The sequence below is a fragment of the Fulmarus glacialis genome, unplaced genomic scaffold (assembly GCF_000690835.1).
Source record: "Fulmarus glacialis isolate BGI_N327 unplaced genomic scaffold, ASM69083v1 scaffold544, whole genome shotgun sequence".
NCBI lineage: Eukaryota > Metazoa > Chordata > Aves > Procellariiformes > Procellariidae > Fulmarus > Fulmarus glacialis.
This window is the reverse complement of record NW_009209722.1, coordinates 45727-70041: the sequence shown is the minus strand read 5'-3', so window position 1 is coordinate 70041 and position 24315 is coordinate 45727. Positions and strand designations below refer to the sequence as shown.

General features: G+C 47.3%; 1 protein-coding gene across 1 annotated transcript in view; it reads left to right on the top strand.

Moving 5' to 3' along the window:
• Positions 1 to 11418: 11418 nt before the first annotated feature.
• The window catches only part of DOCK11 (dedicator of cytokinesis 11), a gene marked incomplete at both ends in the record, with an annotated part of 58412 nt that continues 45515 nt past the window's right edge, over positions 11419 to 24315 (top strand). Inside the window, 10 exons of the mRNA XM_009576907.1 lie at positions 11419 to 11535; positions 11761 to 11850; positions 12567 to 12649; positions 13812 to 13881; positions 16081 to 16176; positions 19166 to 19300; positions 20545 to 20722; positions 21173 to 21252; positions 21788 to 21871; positions 23926 to 24066. Of these exons, the coding sequence (XP_009575202.1) occupies positions 11419 to 11535; positions 11761 to 11850; positions 12567 to 12649; positions 13812 to 13881; positions 16081 to 16176; positions 19166 to 19300; positions 20545 to 20722; positions 21173 to 21252; positions 21788 to 21871; positions 23926 to 24066 (1074 nt within the window). The remainder of the gene's footprint in view (positions 11536 to 11760; positions 11851 to 12566; positions 12650 to 13811; positions 13882 to 16080; positions 16177 to 19165; positions 19301 to 20544; positions 20723 to 21172; positions 21253 to 21787; positions 21872 to 23925; positions 24067 to 24315) is intronic.

The following is a 24315-nucleotide window of genomic DNA, read 5'->3' as shown; positions in this document are numbered from 1 at the left end:
GCTCCCCCGCGCCCCGGCCAGGTCCCCGGCCACCCTCCAAAGCCGGCGGCTCTGTGGCTTGGCCCTTGGGGACACAAGGTTAGCTGGAACGGTGACTTGAGGGAAGCGTTGTGCCAGCTGGAAAGGGGTGGAGGGACACAGGGAGACGAGGGGCTTGGCAGGGGCTGGGTTTATGATAGGGGCAGGTAGGAAAGGCACTGTCAGGAGAGGAAAAAGGAGCCTCCATCTCTTGGAGGGAGATGATGGTACTGGCTGGGGTGGGCTGAACGCCCACAAAGCTGGTTGTCAGAGAGGCAAACCCAGCTGCCAACAGACAGCCGCTTTCTGTGGCAGTTTGGGAGTCCAGGAGAGTTGCGTTTGACTCAGACAGGTTTCCCTCACAGTTCCGCCTTTTCCTCTGTGCCTGGGGAGCCCTAAGCACTCCCTTGTCCCTTTACATAATGGTGGAGCTTGTATGGATGTCTTCATCTGGGGGAAACTTTGAGGTGCTTCTGTCGATAATGGCATTTTGATTGCGGGTGGGTTGAAGCGTTGCAGAGCCCATCCGTTGCGGAGCCCGTCCACAGTCCCTCCTGCGTTTGCTGGGGAGAAAAGAGTTTAACTTTGCAGCCGATGCAGCCGTCTGCACCTGCGTCCGATGCCTGCAGCCCGAAGACGGAGCATAGATGGGGGCTGAGACAAACAACTTCCTGAGCTGGTTAAACCACCACTGACATCTCTGGGTTTGACTTCACTGCTGGGGGTATTTGCTGTATTGCTAAGGCAACCCAAAACCGTCTTGCGACTTCCTGCTCTGTTTTTCCCCGGCATTGCTGTATGGGCTTGGGCAAGTCGCTTCACCGTTGCTTGGCTTGCTTCGTGCCCCAGCGAAGCCGAGGAGCGTTTCGCTTGCTCGCCTTCGGGGAGGGGCTGCGCAGTTGGCTTGGCCCCGTGCGCAAGTGGTTTCTTGAGAGAAAAACAAGAGTTTTTAAGAGCAGGCAGGAAAGGGAGGGGTTCTGCTTATGTGCAATTAATTGCTTTAAGATGTTCTGAAGCTGGCTATTCTGGAACTGGATGCTAAATATAAAACTGATACTACATAAATAAATGATGAAATACCAGTGACATCTGAAAAGCACTTTGGGATGCTCCAGTTAAGAACTTATATAAATAACATGTATTATTGTCATTGTAATTACTATTTTCCTTTTTTAGCATGCCTGTGCTTACAGAATGTTTTGAGAAGTCATATCTGGCAGAAATTCAGCTGTCCCATAGAAACCAGTACCCTTTTGCCAATTTCTATTAATGCTATTATTTTCAGAGGACAAAATCAAAGCTGTGCTGTGTTTTCATCTCTCTCATGCTCTGCGGCAGATGCTCAGCTGGATGCAGGTGCAGCTGTGCTGACGCAGAGACACAGTGGTCCCTCCCTCTGCTCCTCGTGCAGAAGGGCTGGATTTGAGCCAGGATGTACCTGTGCGGGCAGGGACACACGGGACTTCAGGTGTTGTATCTGGGGACTGGAGACGCCGTGGCAGTCTGTACTGAGCTGTCACCGATGTCTCTCACACAGAAGCATTCGGTGATCCTGAGGAAGGTCAGGGCACAGAGGACAAGGTACTGAAAGCAATCTCAGGTGCTTGCCCTAACTCACTGCCCTGTGCAGGAGGGGTGCTGGATCACCTCGGGCGTGTGCTTATGCCAGAGGTGGGCCATGTCCCCAGCTACCGCTTGCCTCCGACGGTGCTTTTCCTATTGACTCTGCATTTGTTCAGGGCACCGGGCCACTCACAGGTGGGCTGTGAACTCTCACTGCTTCATTGCAATGCAGCTTCTTTCTGACGGCTGTTTCCTTTGCTTAAGTGATTATGCAAGAATCTCAAGCTTCCAGGAAAAAACAGCATTCCTGGCCCTTGTGGCTGCAGAACTAAGTTCAAAATGTGATCTGCTAAAGGCTGTGAAGTGTGGAGTCCACTTCTAAATAAGTGGAAGAGAAATGAAGAGCCATACACTGATTATCCTGACTTCCTGTAATTTCTAAGCCATTTCAAGGCCTGAATTAGTTTTATTTGCCAGACCTAACCAGTAATGACAGGTAAATATTTAAATGTCTACACTGACATCAATTTTTTGACTGCTTCTTCAAGCCTTCTCCAAGCTGGTGTCTTGCGCTAATGCTGCACCAGACCTAACCAGTAATGACAGGTAAATATTTGTATGTCTACACTGACATCAATTTTATGACTGCTTCTTCAAGCCTTCTCTAAGCTGGTGTCTTGCGCTGATGCTGCACCATTCTCAGAGACAGCGCTGATAACTGCAAACACTTGCTTTGTCGCTGGAGAGTTGGGCATTAGATTGAAAAAGGAGACATCCAAGTTACAAAATACCCTTCGTAGTGCTCAGTTGAGGTTTCTGCTCAGATTGAAAAAGGAGACATCCAAGTTACAACACAGTGCTCAGTTAAGGTTCTGCTGTCACCCGAGGCCATCGAGGCAGGAGGAGGGAGGTGTGGGCTGGTGAGACGCTTTTGCACAGGACTTGAGTGGGGTGGAGGGAAGGGCAGGAGAGGGGGCAGGCTCTTGCTCCGCGCTTTCGGATGGAAAGTGTGAGTCATTTTCCCTGCAAGTGTTTTCTTGCAGGGTGCCAGGACCGTGCACCCATCCTTCCCCTTCCCCGCCACATAGCTTTTTATTTCTCTGAGAGCTCCTGTCAGTCACAGCCATCTCTATTTAACGCAGAGCAGAGGGAGAGAGGGGTACAGCAGCCTTGTGTTGTCTGCACTGTGTTTCAGAGCTGGAGCGTGGTGCAGACTGGCACATAACTCCAGTATGGAGTTGGGAGCGTGGGAGCTCTCACCCAGACCCCCATCTAATCAGACCCCTGGAAGTGATGCACTTGCAGCTGTGGCTCCTGCTGTCCAGCTGCTGGGCTCGCTTAGCCCCGTGTACCCTGGGTGTAAAAGAGACCTTCTGGGTGTAAAAGAGACAAAGCGAGTCCTGCAGCTTGTTGTAGGGGTGCTGGGGACTGGGGAAGGGAGACTCTGCTTGCCTGGACCGCAGCTGGGGAAACATTTCCTTCCAGGGTATAGCATGAGCACTGCAGGGGAAAAAGGAGGTGCTGAAGGCATCACTTAACAACTCCTTGGGGAGCCCACGCTGCCTGAGGGAGGATCTGTTTGCTGCTGGGAGAGGAGAGCCCTCAGAGGGCTGGTGTGCCATAGATCTGCTCCTGTGTGTTGGTCCAGCCTGTGCGAGCCTGTGTCCTGCTTTCCTCTTTCTGCTCTGGGCTACAGAGCATCCATGTGCTATGAGCATCCATGCAAGGTAGCGCTGCCAGCTTTGCTCTGGGATGCAGGATTTGGGTGAGCAGGGAGTGGGGTGCAGGACGGGCTGTCCTGCAGCAGACAATGCCCATTGGGCAGACACATTGGAGCTGTCAAGAATGGTGCTATTTCGGAGGTTGCTAGCTCGCTGCCCATGGGAGGGCTGTGCAGTGTTGCTCTGAGCCATGTTGGCACCCGATCTCTCCCTGTCAGGCCCCTTTTCCTCACCTCATCCTTTGTCCCTTCCTGGTTGCCCACAGGGCTCCTCTCTCCTGTCTGCAGCGCACACCCACTCCGCCATCGCCTCTCGGCCTCCCTGTCCCCATCTTCCCACCTCTCACAGCCGCACAGCCCCAGCCTTTCCACAAGCCCCACTTCCCATGACATCGCCTCTGCGCTCACCGGCCTCCAGCACGGCCCCATCCCCAGCTGAGCAAAACCCGCATCCCCCATCCCACCTGCCCCTGCACCACCTCGGACCACTCCTGGACACCCTTCCCTCTCCCTGCTTCCCCTGCTGCTCCTCCTCCTCCTCCTCGGGAGGTTTTCCTGCCTTGGCATTTCACAAAATGCTCAGTGTGTTTGTGTGCCCACCCTACAGCCTGTCTCTCTCCCCTGTCCCAGGTGCAGACGTTTCCCCCCCCCGTCGTCTCAAGCTCTGCATTTTTGTGCCTTCAGCACAGCCAGGGCATTCCTCTTGTGTTTTTAACCTTTCTTCTCTCTGGCCAGTGTAAAAATAGTTTTAGTCTGCTCATACCCAGCTTTATTGACTGTTTTTCATCCTTGTGGTTTTACCATAGCCCATCTCTGCATTTTGCCCTGGGCCCTGCTGTTACTCCCAGCTGAGTGCTGGGTTTGCAGCAGGCTCATGGGCACAAGCTCCCCATCACCTGGTGACAGCTGCTTCATTGCCTCTCTTCTGATTTCCTCCCAAAATGTGGCTTTGCCGAGAAGCCCACAAACCTCTTGGCAGCGGCAAGGCTGCATCGTGTTGTGACTGCTGCCATGTGTGCTGACTCACACTGCCTCCCTGTTGCCCTTCCTCCCCCGTTTCTGTTTCCACCTCTGCCCTCTCTCCTGTGCTTTTGAATGCAAAGTCTTTGGGGCAAAGACTTTATTCTGGCTTTGCACAGGGTTATGGCGGTTCCAGGTGCTGGATAGCCAAGCTCAGGGTTTCCCTCTTTTTGTTGTTCTTTCTTATGCCCAGGTTCCTGGAATGATGAATTACGTGTGAATCTCAGCTTTTGAAAATGAAGCTCTATAGTCTTCCTGCAAGCTTGAGTTAGAGCGTGTAAATGGGATCAGACAGCAGTGCAGGAACTGGGGGCAGAAAAAGTGAAGATTCACAAATATGCTGTTTAAAAAAAAGCTATTAAAGGCCACACAATTTGAGAGAGCCCTGACCTGAGATCTTTGAATCCTTGGCTTTGGAAAAGCTTTTCTATGGATAGAAATTCCTCAGTTCCATGTGCCCATACAGGCTGCCAAGTGAATTTTCTCAGTTCCCAGGCGCCATTTAAATTCTCCCATGTACTGTCAGGTTTCATGAGCGAAATAAAAAATGGGGAGCTCTCTTCGCTGTCTGCGAGGTATCTTTGCATTTCCAGATTGCGCATTGCGGTGGGAAGCGGTCCTTCTCTGCCCTGGGCTGTTGCCAGTCTCAGAATTGATGTGACAGTGACTAGTATGTCCAAAGGGTAGTTGTACGCTTCCTTTTTTCCCCCCTTTAGCTTTTAATCAAGACCCCAGATTGACTTTGCTTCCTATTTTCTGTGTAATTCACCTACTTGGTCCTTTGGGATTTGTTTTAAAATTCAGGCTTTGACAGGCTTTCCACGTAAGTGTATTACAAGGTTGCAGCAGATGAAGCAGTAAATAGGCTGTAAAATGCTCGCTAAATTTTGGGGAACAGTTGTACAGTCTGAGGCAATACATCTAGATGTACGTGTGGTCGGTGCTATTTCCTCTTCTTTCTTTAGCTAAAGAACCTTTTAATATTCGGATCGCTTGTGTCTCTCTAGCTGCTTTGTGAGTGTGGATGCATGCACTGGGTAAGAGCTTCATTTCTGAGGAAGTGAGAAATCACCATGTCCCGGGCGCTGCCGAACCCGCAAGTTTTTCAGTGGAAGGCACGGAGGAAGCGTTGCAGGGCCGGCTGTGCCGGGTGGAGATGGAGCAGCGCGTGTGTGTCTGTGTGTGTCTGTGTGTCTGTGTGTGCTGGCCGTCAGCGCTGTGAGAAGCGAAAGCCAAGCATGGTGCAGCTCTTGCTCTGGGCTGGGGGTTGCGCTGGGCTTGGCTTCCGCCGTGCAACGGGAAATGTGCGCTGGCAGCCGACATGGGGCTCGTGCCACGCAAAGGGACGAGCAAACGGGTTGAAGTGGAGCCAAACCAGCCGGGTTTGCCATTTTCTTCTCTGGATACTATTTTAAATGAGAGCCAGCCTGAAAGAACTGTGACTACAAAAGCTTTCTGATAGTTTTCCTTTGGCCACTGTTTTAAAAAAATCCTCAAATGAAACATTTTTCCTTCACTGTCTGTACATTCACATCACTTGGATTATACCTGTTGTCATTCTGGGAGAAAAGGATCTCAGAAAAACATTAATCATGTACTTGCAATAAAAACATAGGCACCTTTGTATGGTATACAAACGCAGGACACTAGAAGACAGGTGGCTGCTGTTTTTCAGGCAATAAAAGTTTAAATAGAAATGGCCTTTCCTGTACTTTCCCACATGAATATCTCCAGCTGTCGTCGTGAACTTTTGTTCACAACAAGCAAATATAAGGAATTTTATAAGCTTTGCAAATGGATACAGAAAGGTGACAATTTAATCTGACTTCTTAAGATTCCCCCCTCTTGGTTAGTGGGTAGTTCCCCTGCTAAACCTTTCCTCCAAACCCTCCCTGGTGGTTTCTCTCCAGTGGGGGTTTGGGCTCGGGCTGGCAGAGGGCGGTAGGACAAGCAGGGCACTGAGGATGAGGACCTTTGCTTGGGGTTTTCCTCGTGCCGGGCTCTTTGGGCTTGCGGTTGGCCAAAAGCAGAGCCTTGCGTTGGTGTTTGTGGGCATGTTTCTGTTTAAGTAATTTCATTGAATTTCCTGTTAAAATGCCAGCCAATTTGTTTGTTGGTGGAGAGTCAATACTCTAATAAATAGACTGTTGTTTCGCCTGTGCCATTGTCCAAGGGGAGCCTCGTGACTCAGCCTGGACGGGGGCTCGAGCGCGGCAGACGACCCTCTTCCTCGTGCTCAGGGGAGCAGCAGTCTCGGGGCAGAAGCAGAGGGGCAGACAGTGCGACATGCGTTTTTGGGAACAGGCTGGTGTGCGGTGCTTGAACCGGTCGTTTTTTTATAAGAGAGGTGAGTGGGCTTATCCAGGAGGGTACACTGCTCTCCTGTTATCTTTGTTTAAAATCATGTTTATGTTTTTCCTCTATGAGGTGATTCCCACGTGTCTTGATTTTTATCCCAGTGCAGTGGGCTGCGGTGCTTTGGGCTGGGAGCCGCAGCTGGGGTGCTGCAACTGTGGGGGCCGCGGGAGAAGGCAGGTCACCCCAACCTGCCCACACTGCTGTTGTACAAGAGGTCGGAGGAACCCGAGGAGCATCACAGTGCACCCGTCAGCCTGCCCTGGGTAAATAGCTGCTGTGTGTATGCTGGAGAACAGGATTGCTTTGACAGCATTGCACGTTTTTTTCTGCAGAAATGGGTTGATTTTGTTGCTGGACAAATGCTGGCAGCATTTCTTTGTACTTGGATATTGGCTTTCCCTGTGGAGGAATTTGTGGTTTCTGAGACACTAATTGCTTTAGTGTAATAGTTTTTCCTCTGCTTTCATAATGACTTTGGTGGGTGCCATCTGCTGTTGTGACAGCACCAGGCAGTGCAAGGCTGAGCCCTGGATGTCGGGAGGTGTGTGCTTTATCCAAGCTCGTCAGAAAAACAAAGACTTTGAAATCTGATTTTCAGGGCTTAAAACTTTACCTCCAGCCCTGTTGGGACACTGGGCACTGGGGGTGGGCCAAAAGGCAAAAAATATTTGTGATGGCTCCCTCCTTACTCCGCAGGTCTGTTTGCAGGGGCATGGGCATGCCTGGCCCCACTGGGCAGCCAGCACGGTTTGGGATGGACAGAGGAGTCTGTGTTTCCTCGATGGCAGGCAGGGGACAGGCCACATCCTTTCGTGAGCAGCTGCTTTGCTTGCAAACAGCTTGACCTACATCTTTGGGCTTCACTGTAGAGACATTGCTGTGGTTCCTGTCGTGGCCTGTGACAGCCTGGCTGCGTCGTGCTGGGTGTGAGCACGGCCGGCGTAACGCCGAGTGCAGGTGACGGAGGTGTGTGCTGAGACAGGGAAATCACACAGCTTGGGAAAGGAGAGCCCATGGGACTGCATTTCTAACAGCTCTGGAGGAGAAATGCCTATCTATGGGTGCTGCAAAGCCCATCTGGGTGACAGCTCTCTGCAGCCCTGCAGGCGTGCATCCCTCACCTCCTGGAGCTCCCGGGGTCGTTGGCCGCGTGTCCCGGGACTCAGCATGGCCTCACGGGATACAGATCACAGCACCAGCCTGCACAATGCGTTTTGTCCAATATCACTAAATCCACAAGAGTGGAAGAGCCGTAGTGAGTTATTTTAAGGAGCTTTTTCATATCTGTGGTGGGCAGTGCTGTACGGGTTTTAAAGCCTCTCGTGGGGATGTGGGATCCTTTTCAGTCCTTACCCTTTAATTGTCATCGAATCCCACGAGGGTCACTGCCAGGACTTTGTCTTGCTGGTCATCAGAGATGTCAAAGCTAGAAAAGAAATGTTATCAAAAACCCAACTTTTAAAAAAGAGCAACTTTAGAAACAGAGTCCCAGTTTCAGGACCATGTTGCAAAAAAAAAGGACTAAAAATATTGTGTAATCGGAAGGCCTGAGTTCTGCGTACCCAAAGCCACTATTTAATGCCATAGCGATGTGAAAGGCTCTTAGAGGGAATCTAATTTACCGTTACAGCTGCTGCCGGGGCGAGGTGAGACGGGGAGTTGGTGTAAGCAGTGCTTGGGCTCGTGGCGCTGCTTTAACCAGCTTATGCTGCTGAGTTTTGCTGGGCTTGCTGCGGTGATTAGCAGTGAGAAAAGTAAATTGGACAGGTCGGCAGAGAGACGTACACCTCGTCTGTAGGGTCCTGCATGGTCTCATGGGGTGGCCGAGCTTTGGGGACGCCTGGCCCCACACCTGCAAATGGGAGAGCAGCTTGTGATGTCCTGTTAATTCACATTAATTTGCAAAGCTTGACGAATTTTCGGAAGCACATAGTGTTATCCTGAAATAAGACCAGTGTTTCAGATGATTAACCAAATTCAATTAAGCATTTAAAGAGTATGAGACTAACTGAGAGAAAATGGGTTCCTTTTGTCCACCTACCTGTTGGGTTTTTGGGACTCCTATTTTTTAGATGATCTCTTTCTTTTTTATGAGACTCCCGTGCAGCTCAGGTCCTGGATGCAGGAGCAAGAGGTGCTCCATGTGCAGTGAGGCTGGCAGCACGCAGCACGCACTGGGGCTGGCAGCGTTCACCACCCCATGCCCCAAATCCCCCGGCATCCCGCTCTGGCACCCAGCGTGGGCTCTCTGCCGAGTGCCCTTTGTCTTTCCCACCAGTAATCTGGTGGGCTTCTCCCGCGATGGCTGCAGTGCTTCTGCTGGTGCTAACGCAGCACTGAGGTTTCCTTCAGGGCTGCGCGAATGGTGAAGCAAAGTTTCCAGAGAGCGATTAAGAGGGAACTGCTTCAGATATCTGAGCTAATCCATGTGGATTCCTGCAGCATGGAAAAGAGACATTTTGAATGCAAAACTGTCTGGGGCAGGAGGTTTATTTTCCCCAGCCAAGAGTAAGAGCTTCTTTGTGGACAGCCATAACCACGGCAGAGCCTGTGCTCGGCAAAAGGCTGTGCAGAAATCGCTCTGCATGGACCCAGACATCGCTTACATTAGTAAAACGGGCCTTAATTGCACATAGGCTCTGTGCTGTCTTCCATCAGAGAAATGCTGGGATGTCATTCTATTTCTGGGATGCAGTCCTGGGAAACACGGCGTGAAAGGTACCCGCCTTGCATTTCTGAAGTGCTGTGGGGAAAAGCTTTCATTTTGGTTTTGCTTTCTGTATGTATTAAAAGCTCACCAGTCGTGCATCTGGGACAGAGGAATGGCCTCTTCTTGGTGGGGCTGGTCCTTTGGCTGAGAGAAGCCAGAGGCAGTCTAAGATAGGCAACTGCCTTCGCTGTTCCAGCCCAATGGACTGTCCAGGTCTGCTACAGACCCTGGATTTTTATTCTCTTTTTACCATATGTACAAGAATATGGCAAAAAAGGAAAGAAAATTTTTTTTCAAATCTTTGATTTTTTTTAAAGGTGCTGGTGTATGAGAAGATATCATATAAAGATTTTCTGCAACATTTCAGAAAAATATTAAAACAAGATTAAAATATGACCGTCCCCAAATAGCTCTTGCCTGGGGCTGTTACCCCCTCGTGTGACAGCTGCCTCGCCAAAGTCCCAGCACCAGCTCCATTTCAACGCAGGAGATGCTCAGCTGTCATTAAAGCAAAACCCTGGCTCACATTTGCTGCAAAGGGCTTGAAAACATTACTTAATGCATCCCAGAGATGCAGGAGCCAAAGGCACAGGACAGAAGCCCTTTGGCTATGATTGTTTTTGGAAGAGCAATATTGACGCTTATCTCACGCGTCATAGGCAATATTGGGCTGTTTGGACGCTTGGTGGTGCAGCAGTTTATCCCATGTGTTATATGGTGCTGAGCATTTGATCCTCATTTTGGACTCATTTTCTCAGGCTGCAGATTTTGTTGTCGTCAGCGAGAGACCTTGTACTTGTCTCATTTTTAACTCGGGGAGCATGCTACAGGAATAGTTCATGCTGGCAAAACCACTCAGCTGGGGGTGAAGTTTGCTGCCGATGGGGAAGCATCCGATGTTCCTCTTCCGAGGGTGGAGAGCCCAAACACGCCATCCTGCACGGGTGTTATCGCCGGAGGCACGCGCCATCCAGGCATCACGAGGCTGCTGGAAGGGTTTCATAAACACTGCCCGTGGCACAGCCAGGCATCAACAGCCTTTTGGTCAAGATTCAAAACACGGCAAAGTCGATGTATCTGAATTTGCTTCCCCTTTTATTATGACCGTTCGTAGACAGAGTCATGGGTTTGCTTTTGGTGTAAAGTTTAATTTTCACAACTGCAGTGCTAAGTGCCTGACTCTTGCTTATGAAATCTGAAGTCTAGATCGGGGCAGCTGAGATGACGTTTTCCTACTTCAGAAGTTTGTGTTTTTCTCACGTTTTTAAGTTCTGTTTTCTGGACTTATAACACAGACAAAAGTACTGCAATAGCCAACATAATGGCGTTCTCCTAATAGTTTTTACTCGTGACTCCAGGGATTTTGGAGAAGTTAATCTTGCTTCCCAGAAATGTAAGTCAGAGCAAAACCAGGCCCCAGATTTTTCCAGCCTTTGGCTGTGGCTGAGGTGTGATTTACAGAGAGGGCTTTCCTGCCTTTCCAGAGGGATGCTGCTCTTCCTTCCACGGGGCGAGTTTCCTGCTCTGGAGGTCGTAGCTGGCTTGCTCTCATCTTGCCAGCCACACGTTTCCAGAGAGAGCACGACTTTCATCAGCTCCTCGAGCAAAACCAGCTTCAAGCTGAGTGGAGCCAGTGTGGGAGGCCGTATTTCTTCTGAGCTGTTCGGATGAGCTGCTCCTACATAAAGACGCTGAAGCTTGCAGCTGTTAAAGCTGTGGCCTGTCCAGAAGGATTTCTTGCTCCATTAAGAAATTAGAGACTCTGGTTGGACCAGAGCAGCACAGTGCTTTGTTTCTTCCCATAGCTTATTACCAGGCACAAATAACTTAACCCCTCATTTCCCTCTTTGCAAAACATGCGCATCGGTGGTTATATCACATATATCACATGAGTATCAGATTGCTGAATTAACGAGCAGTCCACTGGTAACACGGTTTGAAGTTGTCAGGCTAAATTAAGCACCAGATATTGGTTATTTTATATATTTTATATATATGTAAATTTTATCATCTTCTATTTTTCCTGCAGGAAAAAACCAAAGTGGTTGAACCCTTGGACTATGAGAACGTGATCCTTCAACGCAAAGTTCAGATCTACAGTGATCCCCTCCGGGACCTGCTGATATTTCCGATTGAAGATGTATCTGTGAGTTTGCACTGGCTGTTTCTCATGTTTGAGGCTCACTCATCTCCAGTCCTGCTTACCTTGGAAAATTTCCACTGTTAACCACATGTTGATTTTGGCTGCATTACTGACACATAAAACCAAAATGACCCACTGGCGATTTGGGCCCACCACATTTATTTAAAGCAAGTATCATGGCCTGAAGACGCAGTTTGCACTGAAACCATCTTCTCCTTTTCCCTGCAGATCTCAGTCATCAGTCGACAGAGAAGGACTGTCCAGTCTACAGTGCCAGAAGATGCTCTAAAGAAAGCTCAGAGTCTCTTTGTCAAAGAGGTAGGGGCAAAAGTCCATGCATCACCTGCCTCCGGCACTTTCTCCCTTAAGCAAGGTGCTCTGCTGTAGCTCCTGGTCTGCGAGGTTGCAGATCACTTGGTTTTTCCTGTGTGGGAAGCACCGGTCACTGGCCGCACGAGGTAGTTCTTGCACGTGCGTCTTGTGCGGTGCTTCTTTCCAGTGGGGTTTGTACGCAGAAAAGGTGTGTGGCTTTGCACCGCCTGCCTGAGCTGCAAGGTGCGGGCGTGCAGCAGGGCAAGGGGTGGACTACACAGCCTGCCCGGAGCATCCTGAGCGTCACGGGTTTGTTCTGTACAGTGCCGCTCGCTAGGACCGTTCCCTCCAAGGGCAGTGAAACTAAATGCCAAGCGATGGTCGATGTTGAGTTAGAGGCACTGCATTTCCGAGGACAGAAAATTGATGCTTTCTGGAAAACAGTCCCCTCCCAAATCACTACTCCTTTTTTAAAGCCTTGGAACGATGTAAATACAAAATCAGTAGCTGTGTGGCAGGCCAGATGCTGTGTGATTTTTGTCTCTCTGCTGAAAAGCTTCCTTATGAAATTCTGTATTGCAATGCAAAACAAGTGAAGCAGCCCTGTTCAGACCCTTTCCGTTTGTGCTTACCTCACCCAGCAGTCTGTAACCTTTCAGACTTGTGCATGGTTTTGTTTTCCTTGGTGTAGCTTTCAAAGAGCTGTATTGTTTTCCTTTCAGTGCATTAAAACCTACAGCTCAGACTGGCACGTGGTAAGCTACAAGTATGAGGAATACTCAGGAGACTTTCGGATGTTGCCATGGTAAGTGTCGCGCTCCCTTGGAATACTAATACATGGTCACAGGGCTGGGGTTTGATCAGGCTTAGGAAAAACAGTCTGCCCTTTTTCCTGATGCCTGGCCCCCAGGCAGCCTCCCCTCCAGAGATATGTCACTCTGAAAGCTTGAGAGCCAGAGGTTCGTGTTATGCTGTTGTCACTCAGCTGCATCAGGGAGATGCTGACAATCTTGCCAGCATGGGTCATTACTTCACATCCTATCCACCAGTGTGCAAACAGCCCCCTCCATCTAGGATGAGGATGGACTACAGTCTGGGCACGTGGCAGGATAAATAATATTGGCAGTGTCTTCTCATCCCGAATCGGGAGCCTTATTGTCCCCCTGGGCTGATGTTCTCTGTGTGCTAGACACGGTGTTCCCGTGCTGAGCAGATCCTCTTTGTGCCCCCTGTCACAGAGAAGTTGTCATACAACTTCAATCCGGTGGTGAGGTATCGCTGTTAGTGTTGGCTGGAGGGTTATGTGCTCTGAAATTCTGGGCTGTGCCAGTGATTCCAGCCTCAGAGCTAATCGGGTTTTTCAGATGGGTGTATACATCTCAGATTTCTGCTGGAAATTTTTGTTATTTTCTCAGTGGTGGTGCCTGCTCTGCTCTTGCTTTCCATGCTCCGTGCGTGTCTGGACCACTGTTCAGACTGCTCGTGTGCTGGCAGCTTGTTAAATGCTTTTTCTTGTTCATTGGCTGAAATTGGTCTGTTCTGAGGATCTCACAGGGAAGTGAAGCAGCAATGGGGCAACACTGTTAATCAAATCATATTAAAATTTTTGAATAACCTTGCAGTCTGATCTTGCTTCTTTTTTAGCAAGATGGAAGATAGACTGGCCTGCTGCATCTCTGTGTTGCATGGATGCAAGTCAGCAAAAACTCTGCAGAATCAGACAGCTAACACGGAGAAAGCTATTTACATACTGCTTGTGCTTAATTTCCATGAAATGCACTCAAAAGTTAGCTTTCTCCAGCTGTAAGGGGCTGTAGGTTTCTTGAAATCTGTCTTCTGCAGGAGAACAGTTCTGCTGTGCTCTGTAGTCTGCAGTTTGGCTATTGCTTCTGGATCCAGCATCAGCTGCTGGCTCAGAGGACCCTCGTTTCCCAGTCATTAAAAATGAAAATATGTTGTGATTTCAGCAAATCCTTTAGGCCAGACAAGATTCCAAGCCATGTGTTTGAAATTGATGAAGACTTTGAAAAGGACGAGGTAAGGAGATTTTTTTTTTTAACATATTCCTCTCTAAGATCTGTTAAAAAGCAGATTTCACAAGGCAAAGTCAGAATTCAGTTCCCAGGAATGATTTTCTGGTGAGATGCTTCATGCTGTGAAGATGGGACCAAAACTGAGGCAGTGATTTATTTCAAAGTATGACAAGATAGTCTCTTGGAGCCAAGGGTCTCCTAAATTATCTGTAAGATTAGCCATAATATTTCTCATGGCTTTTTCACTTGAAACAGTGCAGCAATGGAAGAGAAAAAAAGGAAGCCAAACAATTACTAAGCAAAATTCTTCATGTCCAGAATTAAAAGGGGGCAATTTGGTTTTCAACTACCGTGCAATATCAGGGTCCTCCTCTTAAAAAGTTCTCTGCTCTGCCACATAACCTGCAATTCTTAATCAGTTGCTTCTACCCAAAATATGCACAGTGTGTCGGTCCCGTTCTGTATACACTGTGCAAATGTTTGCTTTCTCTGGAAGTTGGCATGTTTGTGCTCAGCTGTTGCAGGGAAGGTTTGCAGCCCTGGAGCTCTTCCATGGGGGTGAGTTGGGACATCTCAAACCTGGTGGTCATTTTGGAAGATGCAGATGCCACATTTCCCTGTGCATATAGCATTTTCTACAAAAGGGAGGGGTAGTATTTTTCTGTCTCAAGGACCATGTGAAGCTTAATTCACGCACGTGACATTAAGAAGTTTTAGTTTACGCTGGGAAGAGTTTAGGCGAACTGTTTAAAATCCACATGGCACCAAGATGTTGCTGCTGAGGAACTTACAGAGGAAAAGGGAAGTTTCTGTCTTGCAGAGGTGAAGATTTGAAGTGGCTGTTTCATGCACATTTCTCACAATTGCTGTGATGTCCCAGCACACTTCACGTCTGGACTGGGATGGCTTCTTCGTAACTGGAAATGTATTTTCAAGTTTGGCCTTAATTTTTTTTGGCTGTGTTGTTGGTTTGCATTACATCATTAACTTGAGCTGTTACCTCTTTAATAATATCTAATTTGGGCTGGAGACAGAGTTGTGCACTATGTTATCAGCATGCCTCTGAAAAAAGTAAAAGGGCAAAAATATGCTATCAAAATTTGATGGAGACCTTTTTTCTTCTGGTCAGTGTCCCAAATACTCAAACAAGTGAAGTTACGGAAGTTGACTGTGGAAGAGTATTTCCAGTGCTTTGGCAGATATTTTGGCATTTATCTCTTTTGGCATGGCCATATCTGAAGGATTCTGTTACAGTTTCCTGATGGAGCATTTACATTACAATTATGTAATGGAAATTCAAGTAAAAGAAATCTCTTGATGGAAAAAAGGTGAACGATTATAAAGGAGAAATCATGGGTTGTTTTACCCAAGCAAATAAAGCATTAGACCATTTACTTTGTCATTGGAAGTTTGACAAGAAAAGAGTGAAAACCTGCCGTTTAGAATGCAGGAGACAATATAAACTAGTCCCTTCGTAGCTATTCTACAGGCAGTCCAGGTCCACCTCTGCTGCTGAGTCACTGGAAGTCCCAGGGCGAGGTTTTTTCATCAGTCTGGGATCTCATTTCCCTCCCTCCCCCGTGTAGGTCACAGTTGGGTATGGATGGAGAGCCGTTCTCCCTTTCTGGGACCACGGGACAGGAGCAAAGACGGAAATCCTGGCTGGTACGCCAAGAACAGCCTGGTTGGGTCACTTGAAACTTTTTGTTTTGATAAATGTGAAACAGATCGGTTACATTTCAGCTATTGGGGTTTGGTGGTTTTCACCTAAATTTAAAACGGAGAGTTGATTTATACAAAAGGAAATGACGAAATAAGTCTGGAGTTCTGCATTTTGCAACTTTCTAAACAGACCATTTTGAAAATTTCCTTCTTCCCCAGGTTTTTGAAATACCGCCTAAGAGCCAACATGCATTTCCTCATTGCAAAATCGCTGTGCAGCTTTATCAGCGTAGATGTAATCTTTCTTTTCAAAGGTGACTCAAACTAGCCTGTTTTGCCTCTTTCTTGGAAAGAGATAACCCTGAAATTTTTGTGATAACACTGTACGTGTAGCTGTACATGTTACGTGTACATTCCACAGGTTACTATATTGCTGTAGTTAAAACAGTGTTGTTTTCCAGGGTGGACATATCCCTTGTGTCCAAGGGGAATTTTGCGTGGGAGGCAGTTCACCTGACCCCCATTTTTTGCTCTCTTTCAGGATTCCTCATCCCTGTGCTCCCAGAAGGGTGGTGTGATAAAGCAAGGCTGGCTGCACAAAGCAAATGTAAATAGCACAATCACTGTTACCATGAAGGTGAGTTTGATCCAGTGTTATGTCAGTCGTGATTAAGTTTAGAGGTAAGGCACGAGATTAAGTTCAGACCACATCTCTAAAGCTAGCAGGAGTGCAACGAGTGGGTTTGGGTTTGGATGGGCATCCATCCCTCTTGTAAAGTACCCCAAGGTGGACTGGAAAAAAATCCAGTCTGGCCACAGCCTTCGACCCTTCTCTCACGGAATATAAGACCAATGCACTCCAAATCATGACAGGCAAGCTGAACAAAAAGGCGAAGCATGTTTGTTTTCTGAATGAGCAGCTGAGGCCCAGAAGAGGAAGGCAATTTAAATAACTGAAACAGCTGCCCTGCAAAAAGATTTTGTGAATTGGTAGTTTCCTTGCTGGTAGGAAAGGCCAGCTTTCAACTGAAATGACAAGTCTTTGCTCTAAAAGCAGGGGTGATATCACTGAGGAGATGGAGCATTACTGACCTAAAAGCAACAGCTGCATTGTCTCCTGTTCTCCGCTGTACGTGATCTGGCGTGACATTGCTTAGATTTTGCAATGGAGGTTTTTAATAGTTCCACTGCAGGTTTTTGCTGTGGTAATGAGCCCTTCTGTTGTTCCACCATGCAGCTGCCTTGTTACAGCATAGAGAGAATATTAGGGAGTTATGCTCAACTGTGCAGCTGAAGGATGGCTGCAGTGAGGCTCGCTGCTTTGTGAGGATATTAGTAAATCTCAAAAAGCTCAGTTGTTCTGGGGCTCGATTTTAATTTCAGTTTTAAAATGACTCCTCATGAGTTTGAATGTGGTAGACAGAACAGAGTTTTCTGATCCTCTGCTTTTCCGAGCAGCAAGGTTGAAGCCATTCCTGCAACTTCAGGAGGAGGTATCATACATGCTCGAAGCAGTTAGTTGGGTCCATTCTTGACTGAGCCTCTTGTGGTACTGTTGGCCTCAGTGCTCAGCACCTCAGACCCACCCTTCAGAGTTCAGTTATCTGAACTACACTGGCTTCAGTTAAATTAGTAAGATCCACAGAGTCTCTTGTGAAACTCAGAAATCAAAGTACTGAAAATCAGTAGCCATTTTCTGAGCTGGTCCTGGTCACTTCTGTGTCTTACAAAACACGTCCTAAGGCATTGGGAGAAATCTGAGGACTTTGAATGTCTTCAGCCTTATTACCACTTTGAGAAGCTGCTGTGCTATTGCAGAAGCAGACGTGCCCATCTTTTGAGTGCTGGTTCTTTCTTTGCTGTGATGTGCTGAGCCATTGGTACCTCACACTGCTGCTAAGCATGGGCAGAGTATATTTTGTGGAGAGCCAGCCCATGAGCAAACTGTAATTAGGCTACAGCTGCCAACCTTTATTCCAGAGTAACCTTTCCTTTGCAGAGAACTTCCCTGGTTTGGCCCAGCTCTCTTGCTGTCTGTTTTGCAGCGTGTTGGTATGCTGCACTACAACCATGGTATCAAGATTCTCTCTCTTTCTTTCTTTCATTTCTGCCCAAATGGACTTCCCCCGTTCTCTAGCCATCCCTCTGCAATTGCAATGCTCATCATCAGCGTCTGTAGCCTGATCAGAGGGGATGTGCCCTCTGCTCCTAGGTTTATAGTATTCGTTTCAAATGATCATAGTCTTCTGACAGTTCTTTCTGACAGCAGTGCTTACAAGGGAGGGAAGATCATAGGAATAGTGTTTGCTGCTTGCTTCTGCATTTCCTTTTCAATAGAATTCAGAAGATGCAAATGGTGTAGCATGAAATCCCATACCCACGAAGGGTATCAACCCCGTAATATGTAGAGAGAGGTCTATCATGGGTTTCTGTAGCGTCCACTGCCAAAGTTTCTGAGATTGATTCAGTGAAGTGCTAAATCAGTGTTTAAGCTGGCTTAACGCTTAGCATACTGAGATTTCCATGTATTTTTACGCTTTGTTGAACTAAGGTTTAGTTAAACCTTATAAAACTTAAAGCTCGACACCCCTTGGAGCTTCTTTACAGCTAACAACTCATCTAAATGATGCCAGAGGTTACCTTTCAGAGGGCACAATGCTCCCTTCCAGTTCTGTGCAAGTGAGTGGTTTTATTGAACATGTGCTAGTGCCAGTAATGATGGGAGCAGGAAATTACTAGTAGTCTCCCATCTGGCATGAAAAATTCGTAGATCTTCCAGATATGCAGAACAGTGGAAATACTCACAGAGCCGCTTGCCCCAGCTTCCTTCGTGATTCTCCTAACACAGATATCCAGCAACTGTGACATGCACCCTTCTCCTTACAGACCTGACAGCATATGGTGCTACCATAATTGCTGCCAAAATGTTCTCCTGAATTATAGTCCAGTGCCTTTTGGCTGACAAACATGAAGGAAGATGTTCTGAGATACTGGAGAGCTTTTTTTCATAAAAATCAGTAGCTCAAACATAGGAACACTTCTCCCTAACATACTGCTTTTTGAGGTGAGAATTGAACACTAAGCCAAAGCCAGTTCATGAAAATAGGTGTGTATTAAAAAAAAAAAACAAACCACAAAAAAACAAGCAGTTGAATGGATTACAGTGTCCCTTGGCTTGCATTTGAGTGCTAGGAATTTCCACATGTCTGTTCCAAAGTCTTCCGGAGAATTGCTTTGTAATTCTAACTGACGACTTTATCAAAAAGGCTCTGGAAATACCTGCTCTAGGGTGGGATGAATCTTCAAGCGATGTGCTGATCTGGATTTACCGTGCAGCATTACTTTGTAAACGTAAATGAGGCTGGAGCCAGCTGAGAGACAAGCTGGAAGCCCTGGGGCTTTGCTTTAATTTTAACAAGGACATTAAAATTAAAGAAGGTGACGAAATCTGCTTTATAAAAACAAGTCATACTCAAAGGGGTGAATTTGCAACGCTCTAGGGTCATCAGTGTTTCTTGTTACAGTATTTTCTCAATGCCAGGAGGGCAGATACTGAAACTGTGGCTGTGGTTTGTGATACACAACAGAGTGAATACTTGAATGAGCAAGACTTTGTACTTTTGCAGGTATTCAAGAGGAGGTATTTTTACTTGTCACAACTCACAGATGGCTCCTATATTCTTAATTCCTACAAAGATGAGAAAATTTCAAAAGAATCCAAAGGCTGTATTTTCTTGGATGCTTGCAATGATGTTGTTCAGGTAGGTGTGCTTTCTGCATGGCTGTACGTGGGATTATGCATTGCTAGCTCCAAGACAGGCATGCTCTCTTGAGGTCTGTGCCATCAAGGGGTGAAGGCATGGATTTACCAACTAACCCAGAGCCGGTTTGATCTGTCAGCTAATCTGATTAAAAGGCAGGCAAGGCGTTTCATAAGGGTGCCGTACTTTTGGCCAGGAAGACAGCAAGTGGAAGAACTGCTGTCAGAGTAATATGGAAGCATTTCATCGTTACCTCATCTGCTGTCTCCCTGCTCTGTCCATCTCCTTTACCTGGTTTATTGTAGGTCAGGTGCCTTCCAAGACACCCTGAGGGTTGAAGCCAGTAAGTAATTGGTGTGACTTAGTCTTGGGCACCTTCCTCCTCTGTTTGCTGCTCGCATCAGCTTCTTGTTTCTTAAGTTACATCCCGATAAGTCCATGCAAACATGCAGCCCTTTGGGATTTATGACCTGCAAAGGGCTTGTAAGGTTTTAGGAGCAGGTATTTGTACAGGGGTTAAACCTGGGTTTGCTTTGTTACGCTGAGAGTGAAGTGCAGCAGTGGATGGCTGCTGCCTTCTGCCGTTGCTGTCTCTGCAGAAGCTTCAAGCACTGAGTGTGGTGGAGCTGGTACAGGCAGCTTAAATTACTCCAGCGGTTTGCTTCAGCATGGATGAGTCAGAGCTGTGCGTTTCCGTTTATCTTTCTGAACACAGTAAAAGCAGTAGTGCACACGCCTCCATGATGTACAGCATGTACTTCCCAAGTTGCATCACATTTGCCTTGGCTTCTGGATGGAAAATGCTGTTTAAAGGCCAGCAGAGCTCAGAAAAGTTGCATTGAACCACTTGCTTTTAAGATAGATGCCTCTAATTGTCCTGGAGTGCAGCGTTACATACTGTGTCAGACAAATCCAGTTCCTGGCTTCTCTGAGTAAATATTAAAGGTCTGACAACATAAGAAGGCACTTGCTCCTGCTCCTCAGTGCAATGTCTGTGGTTCAGTCTGGCTTTCTTCCACTTTCAGAGTAGCTGGCAACCATGGAGCTGCGTACTGCTTGATCGCAGCCGTGAAGCCCTTTGTGATTACTGCAGGAGAGGCACTGTGTCAAGGAGAGTGCTTGCGTTGTATTTCTTGGTATTTCAGTTCAAGATGCTTTCACAGAGAGGAGCCTTACGGCAGGTGCTGTGCTGAGTCGTTGAGGAAAGCGTAATACAAATCTTGTTCTTTCTTGGTTTTGTTCAGTGTCCTAAAATGCGCCGTTACGCATTTGAACTCAAGACAATAGACAAGTACAGCCACTATCTCGCAGCTGAAACTGAGCAGGAGATGGAAGAGTGGCTGGTAACTCTGAGAAAAATCATTCAGAGCAATACTGAGAGTTTGGTGCAAGAGAAGAAAGATACTGTGGAATCTGTGCAAGGTCAGTTTATAAATAAACACCTACCTTCACCCTTCTCCAGCAGGATGCAAGCAGTGTGCCTGAAGAAGTGTATACTTTTCTTTCTGGATTAATAGCCAGAAATGTGGCTGACACATGATATCATGCAAAAGGGCTTAGTATAATGGAGACAATAGTCTGGGGAATAAAAGTGGAGGGAAACGTGACCCTTCCTCTGGATGGGAAATCCATGGCAAAGTTTCAAGACTCCTGGAAAATTGGCTCTGTGCTGAAGTTCTGCTTTGGAAAGACCTAGCAGGCTGTAATAGTACACTCTGGTACTAGTAATGTATGGAAAAATCTTATTCCTGAGGAATGGGAAAGTCTCCATAAACTGTTTCTGTGCTATTGTAAGCAAATATTGCAGGATGCTCTCTGACAGGGTGGTGCTCCTGCAGTTGTTTTGAACATCTGTTTTTTGTGTCCTTGCAGATGATGAATCAAGCACGCAGGGAAAATCAGAGAACATCCTGGAGAGCCTGGAGAGAAGCATGCATCCGGAGCTGATGAAGGTATCGTGTTTGCAGAGATGGCTCTCCCAGCCCATAGCTAGTTCTCTCCACCATGTCTGTAAAGGGCGTTTTCCACTTTCTGTGTCTCCAGCTCTGGGGGAGCTGGGCAGGCACCAAGTGCTGCTGGGGTCTCTGTTATCTCATCTGCCTGTCTCACGGATGGAGCTCCATGGTTTGAGGCTGCACGCTCCACACCTCCAAGTGTGGAGCCCTTAAGGAAGAACCAGACTTAGAGCAAATGAAGGGCCGTTGTGGTCTTCAGCAGGGGTGACCATCCTGGCCGAGGGGCACTTAGGTGACAGCCACCTCCTATGTGATCCAGGGTGTGGTTGTCTACTTCTGCCTGCTTTCTCATTTGGCAGAGCCACATCGCTTTACTGTCATTGCACCGTGTTTGTGACTATAATAGAGAAGCCTTGCATCATCTCATGTATCACGAAGGGAACCTGAAAAATATTTATTTTGTTTTGCTTCCATTCTTTCCAAATGCCTCTGTGTGGCCAGGCAGTAATATCAATGCTTTCCTTTGTCCTAGTATGGAAGAGAAACAGATCAGCTGAACAAACTGAGCAGAAATGATGGAAGACAAAACCTCTTTTCTTTCGACCCAGAAGTCCAGGTAAACATTCCCATGTTTGCAAATGTCAGGTTTTACTCTCTGTAAGAGCTCTCTCGGTGTTTTGCATCCCCTGTTCCCTTGCATGGCCACAGCATTCGCCTGCAGCGGCAGTGTGTTTTTCAGTGGATTGGAGAACAGAAGCACAGCCCGTGTCCCTGTCAGTGCAAGCTGAACAAGATGTCAGTGCTCAGGTGATAACCCAAATAAAGGGAGGACTCACAGCAGCCCCACACATGGCCTCCCTCCAGCTTTGCTGCCTTCTGTGGTGCATCTTGATGTTGCTGGATTTCAAACCCATCATCTGGGCCTCTGGGAGGATCTCATGGTTGCAGAAGCAGTAGAAGTGGTTATTGCAAGGAAATCTGCAACACTGCATGGGCTCAGCACGTCTGGACTAGGGAGCAGTGATGTTGAAGACCATGATAGGGGTTTACAGTCTTCAGGGAGTTTTCAAATGTAGGGGACATACAAACAGAAAAAAATACCCGATGATGTTCTAATGCACTGGAGTAGGGTTTCATTGACTATTAGCTTGTTTTCTTCTCGGCTTTGACGTCTTTGCTGAGCTCTCTGCCAAGGTCCAGGTGTGGGATTTCAGTGGAATGAGCTGCAATTGTTAACACAGTTTTAGAGAATTGTTCCAAGTTATTTCATAGTTTCTGGTTCTCCTTCTGGCATGCTTTGGCTTGTTCACACCTGTGAAAAAGAACATTCTGGTTTAACAAGGAAATGTAATTAGTCTTTAAAAGGTTTAGTTATACAAAATGAGCTTTTCTCTTGGCATTTCTTTAAGGTCTTTAACATGAAGAAGATAAGCATCCAGGAGGCTTTTTTTTTTTTTAAAAAAAAGCTTTGAGAAGTTTCCTGTATTTCTAGTCAGATAACAAAAATGGAAGTATTATTCAGTGCAGAGCATCTAAGATATCTTTTTTACCTAACCAAATGGTTAGGCTGAATTCACTGCCCTCCCTCTACACCCAGAGCTTTTCATTCTGGTGTGGGTCAGTCAGACCTGCTATAACAGTGGGCATTCAAAGTCACTGCCCCAGTCAATGCTGGTGCGTACGTGCATGATTGTATGCCTGGTGCTGAGGAAACTGGGAGCGGGAACATATACCTGTGACGTACTTTCCTCATTGAAAGGAAATAGGGGAAACAATGGGAAGAGTTTCCCAGAATCGGATTAACAATTGCAGCCTATTTTGCTGAAATTACTTGATTGTGAGATATCAACGCCCTACGTTTGGCATGCAGGTTTCTGCAGGATTTGAGGGGGAAAAACGAACAGGACTGTGCCAGATTGTTACTGAGAGATGTGCTGATATTTAGGAGTGTTTGACAGCTCTGTGTCCCCAGTGCTCAGTATGATGGGTATGGTGAAGGCTGCGGGTCCTTATCTGGCTGATGGTATTCTGGTTGCATACGTGTCTGCTCTCTGGGAAGGGTGGATATCGAGGCACAGACCAGGCATGGGTATTCTGGGTTAGGAAGGAGGTGATTATAATCAAGGCTGTTTGGATTTCCCAGCCGGCTTTGCAGACAGTCTTTGTGGTTTCTAGCCATGCCGGTTATTGCTGTGCATCTAGAAATGCCTTCCAGTTCAAGATGTTGTTCACGATCCCAACAGCGTGTGCCTTCTCTCTATTTCAGGCACAGGGACATCTCTTAAGCTAGTCAAATCTTCAAAGTGGAAGATACTTTTCTGAGTGTAACGACGGCTTTTGTTCCACTTTCTTCCCCAAGCTCTAAATGGTGTTTGGGAAGATCCTCAGGGTTACAGGAAAGCAGGAAGGAACTGAAATCATACTGAGGTTTAGTTTTCTGTGCTCTACAAACCAGATTGCTAAAAATTGATACATCCCCATTAATTCATGTCTTGAATACATTTGTGTAACATCACCAAATGGCACTCATTTGTGAATGTCTTGTACCTTTTGTACCACTTTGAACAAAAATTTGGTTAAGATAGCATTGGCTGTAATGTGATCCCTTCACATTATTCAGGGGGTTATTTTCTTTTTTAATGAGACCAGATTTGTTTGTTTGCTGCCTAGAGGCTAGACTTCTCGGGGATCGAGCCAGACGTGAAGCCATTTGAGGAAAAGTGCAGCAGGCGCTTCGTGGTGTGCTGCCAGGACTTCTCCCTCAACCTCCTCGCTCAGCTCAGCGACAGGTCGGAAGGAGGACCCACCAACGTAAGGGGAGCTCTGGCATGTCCAGCTTTGTCTTCTGTCTCCTCACTGGCAACAAAAACCCGTGGCAGATTAATCTGGGTGGATAAAAACATCCCATTTTGCCATGAGCTCTGATGGGACCTGGGCAGGTGGTGGCTGTTGGCCCAGGATCATTGCAGGATTTGTCTGCCTTGGTATTGTGGTGTTCCAAAAATGCGTTTGGGGACAGGGTCTGTCCTGATGTGCCTCAGCCTGCCAGGAACTGGGACT